Source organism: Phalaenopsis equestris, unplaced genomic scaffold, assembly GCF_001263595.1.
Source record: "Phalaenopsis equestris unplaced genomic scaffold, ASM126359v1 Scaffold000969, whole genome shotgun sequence".
Classification (NCBI taxonomy): domain Eukaryota; kingdom Viridiplantae; phylum Streptophyta; class Magnoliopsida; order Asparagales; family Orchidaceae; genus Phalaenopsis; species Phalaenopsis equestris.
In genome coordinates, this window is record NW_018165408.1 from 130,525 (window position 1) to 135,289 (window position 4,765).

A 4,765-nucleotide genomic window follows, 5' to 3' on the forward strand; every position below is an offset into this window, starting at 1 on the left:
AACGAGCCGAACACAAACTTCTCAACGAGCCGAACACGAGCTGTTTGCGAACAACAAGCCGTTTTGACAGCCCTACTTTTGGTTCCACTATCACATAAATATGTCTATGAAAATGTGTATTTTACTTTTAGAAAGATGGTGACGATATTTTTTTTTATCTAATGTTAAGATTTGAATGATGTGCATGTAAATATGAACGAATTGCATGGTCATTATGTGTAGGAGTGTCAAATCGAGTTTACAAGTCGGCTTTGGGTCTGACCCGAACCAAAAAGTACTTGGCCTGAACCCAACTTCAATATTAAAAGGGTCAAATGGTCTAACCCAAACAAGACCCACCTTTAACCTTCCAAATAAAACCCGACACGTATAACTCATTTAACAAGAAAATATTAAGTATTCATGCCAAAATCATGCCAAATTTTGGTCAATTTCAAGTCAACCTAGAATAAATTTCTAGTTGACGAGTCGTTTTTGAGTCAATTTAATATTATCATGTCATTTTCTGGTTTGTGGGATAACCCGAAATCAACCTAAAATATTAAATGGGTTAAGATTTTTAAACCGGATCCAATCAAAAAATTATTCAAATAAACTCAGATCTAAATTTTTTTGAGTTAGACTCAAATGGAGACACCCCTAATTATGTAAATGTTCAGTATTACTTTTATGTTTTAAAATACAGAGATTTAAAGATGAGAATGATTATGATTTCATCCTCGCACATCACTTTCTTTATCGGCCCTGCATCTCCCTTTGCTCATTCAATTAATCAGCCTACGAGGCTACGAGTAACAAATAAACACTCTTTAATTCTACACACAATAACTCCACAGAAGAACACTTTTTGAAATTGATATTTGCAATTTTAAGATAAATATAAAAGGGTTGCTCACAATTCACTCAATTCCTATCCATTTTCATATCTAACATCTAAATTTCAATTTTTACATACATGTCGCTTTATCTAATGCATAAAAAGTTATATTTCTGAATTACACAAATTTATTTATTGAATTACACAAGGAATAGAATGCATGGAAGGAGAGACAACAGTGGGCAGAGAGAGCTGAGTAGATGATCAACTGCATTAAGGCAAGCATGAGCAAGTTATATGGTATGTATGTCAATGACCCCATATACATTAACTATTATAGCCGCAACAGAACATCTATTGGACAATCTATTCGTACCTTTGTAAAACCATCACGCGCGTCATTTAGCAAAAAAATAGAAAAAAAAAAATAAGATAAAAATCACAGTTTTACATCACCATACAATTTCCTACCAATGCCTGACATTAAATGCTTATCGTCTAGATGCATGCCACGTTCGTTCCCTAAAACCACAAGCTCACGTCAGCTTTCAATAATTAGGCTAAATATTGTTATGCAGCAAGCAACCAGAAATTTAATGCTACCAGTCCAATAAAAATACAAATTCTGCAACTTTTCCAAGTCTCCCATTCATATCTTTCAAATTAAAACCAGTACTTCGCCCCTGTAACAATAGATCACGGTGATTTACGGTCAGGATATATTTCGGTGGGTCCTACTTTAAAAAATTTTAAAAAAAACTGAAATACATCTTCACTGTAGATCACCGTGATCTACACTCAGAATCGGACACCGCATCTATCTCTGCATGCGGTGCCTGCATGCAATAATTCTTTGCTTTATAAGAGCTTATCTTCTCTAAAGCCTAAAATCGAGAAAAAGCAAAAATAGAAAGGAGAGAAAAAGACAGTCACAGTAGACCATTAGCTTGTATAACCAGCTTTTAGGTTCCTCCTCACATGAAATCCACCTTCTTATAAATACGCAGCCACCCAACATAACTTCCAACTCTATTGTATTAATGTTGGCTTCCTCTTTCTCTCTGCACTCGCCGACGAGAATTGAGAAAAGGAATGAGGCCTGGCTTCGTATTGAAGGAGTCATCCGCTCCATTGGCGACGGGGGAAGCTATTTCACCCGCGGCACACCCGGCCTGGCGCTCGCCGGTGCCGTATCTGTTTGGCGGAATTGCGGCCATGCTGGGCCTCATTACCTTCGCCCTTCTTGTTCTTGTCTGCTCTTATTGGAAGCTTTCAGGTTACGTCGACAGCGCCGAACATATGAGCGACACGGCTGATTCCGGTGACGGCGGGAGGGATGTGGGTGTAACGCAGGGGAAGCAGGGGACGGCTATGGAAGAACGGTTCGTCGTCGTCATGGCGGGAGATGAGAGGAAAATATTTCTGGCTCAGCCGATTCGCAGCCGGGCGTCGTTTTTGACTGGCGGCGGTGGAGAAGAAGCGCCGCGAAGGTGGAGAAGGGCGGCGGTGACTGCTGCGAGGAGATGGTGAAGCCCGACGAAGCTGGGAATGTTTTGGCTGGTGGCGAGAGTCACGATCATGTCTGAACTTGGTCGTTTCCCAGCATTAAGGGCCATACTATTTTTTCTTAATGTGATTTTTATACTGAGGAACGAGATTGATGATGTGTTTTGTGGCATTAGATATTGAATGTGATTTTTCATAATAACGTGTGATGATATTATTAGATTTTCTTTTTCCCAAAAAAACATAATTTTTCATATTAAAATTTAAGAAAAAAAAAATCTAACTTAAAATAAGAGTCTGTTTGGGGCAGCTGCAGCTTATTGAATAATCTACTGATAAGCTAATTAAAAATAATCTGCTAATAAACTAGGTGCGGTAGTTATTACAAATTTTTATTTTTTTGGAAAAGTCATATCACTGTCAGAAAGCTGCCACCACACCTGGACAGATGCGGTGTGAAAACACTGTTTTCAGCATTTTGAGTTTCACTATCACATAAATATGTCTATGAAAATGTGTATTTTACTTTTAGAAAGATGGTGACGATATTTTTTTTATTTATTTTTAAAATTTTATTATTTTGCTGTTGTGCATGTAAATATGAACGAATTGCATGGTCATTATGTGTAGGAGTGTCAAATCGAGTTTACAAGTCGGCTTTGGGTCTGACCCGAACCAAAAAGTACTTGGCCTGAACCCAACTTCAATATTAAAAGGGTCAAATGGTCTAACCCAAACAAGACCCACCTTTAACCTGCCAAATAAAACCCGACACGTATAACTCATTTAACAAGAAAATATTAAGTATTCATGCCAAAATCATGCCAAATTTTGGTCAATTTCAAGTCAACCTAGAATAAATTTCTAGTTGACGAGTCGTTTTTGAGTCAATTTAATATTATCATGTCATTTTCTGGTTTGTGGGATAACCCGAAATCAACCTAAAATATTAAATGAGTTAAGATTTTTAAGCCGGATCCAATCAAAAAATTATTCAAATAAACTCGAATCTAAATTTTTTGAGTTAGAATCAAATGGAGTTTGCGTGTCGGCTCTTTGACACCCCTAATTATGTAAATGTTCAGTATTACTTTTATGTTTTAAAATACAGAGATTTAAAGATGAGAATGATTATGATTTCATCCTCGCACATCACTTTCTTTATCGGCCCTCCATCTCCCTTTGCTCATTCAATTAATCAGCCTACGAGGCTACGAGTAACAAATAAACACTCTTTAATTCTACACACAATAACTCCACAGAAGAACACTTTTTGAAATTGATATTTGCAATTTTAAGATAAATATAAAAGGGTTGCTCACAATTCACTCAATTCCTATCCATTTTCATATCTAACATCTAAATTTCAATTTTTACATACATGTCGCTTTATCTAATGCATAAAAAGTTATATTTCTGAATTACACAAATTTATTTATTGAATTACACAAGGAATAGAATGCATGGAAGGAGAGACAACAGTGGGCAGAGAGAGCTGAGTAGATGATCAACTGCATTAAGGCAAGCATGAGCAAGTTATATGGTATGTATGTCAATGACCCCATATACATTAACTATTATAGCCGCAACAGAACATCTATTGGACAATCTATTCGTACCTTTGTAAAACCATCACGCGCGTCATTTAGCAAAAAAATAGAAAAAAAAAAATAAGATAAAAATCACAGTTTTACATCACCATACAATTTCCTACCAATGCCTGACATTAAATGCTTATCGTCTAGATGCATGCCACGTTCGTTCCCTAAAACCACAAGCTCACGTCAGCTTTCAATAATTAGGCTAAATATTGTTATGCAGCAAGCAACCAGAAATTTAATGCTACCAGTCCAATAAAAATACAAATTCTGCAACTTTTCCAAGTCTCCCATTCATATCTTTCAAATTAAAACCAGTACTTCGCCCCTGTAACAATAGATCACGGTGATTTACGGTCAGGATATATTTCGGTGGGTCCTACTTTAAAAAATTTTAAAAAAAACTGAAATACATCTTCACTGTAGATCACCGTGATCTACACTCAGAATCGGACACCGCATATATCTCTGCATGCGATGCCTGCATGCAATAATTCTTTGCTTTATGAGAGCTTACCTTCTCTAAAGCCTAAAATCGAGAAAAAGCAAAAATAGAAAGTAGAGAAAAAGACAGTCACAGTAGACCATTAGCTTGTATAACCAGCTTTTAGGTTCCTCCTCACATGAAATCCACCTTCTTATAAATACGCAGCCACCCAACATAACTTCCAACTCTATTGTATTAATGTTGGCTTCCTCTTTCTCTCTGCACTCGCCGACGAGAATTGAGAAAAGGAATGAGGCCTGGCTTCGTATTGAAGGAGTCATCCGCTCCATTGGCGACGGGGGAAGCTATTTCACCCGCGGCACACCCGGCCTGGCGCTCGCCGGTGCCGTATCTGTT

At 37.3% G+C, this 4,765-nt stretch overlaps 1 protein-coding gene across 1 annotated transcript in view; it reads left to right on the forward strand.

Annotated features, from left to right (window-relative positions):
• Positions 1-1,745: 1,745 nt before the first annotated feature.
• LOC110032548 (protein GLUTAMINE DUMPER 2-like) overlaps positions 1,746-4,765 on the forward strand; it is a 3,490-nt gene continuing 470 nt past the window's right edge. The window contains exon 1 of the mRNA XM_020736210.1: positions 1,746-2,293. Within this exon, the coding sequence (XP_020591869.1) occupies positions 1,910-2,293 (384 nt within the window). The 5' untranslated portion in view covers positions 1,746-1,909. The remainder of the gene's footprint in view (positions 2,294-4,765) is intronic.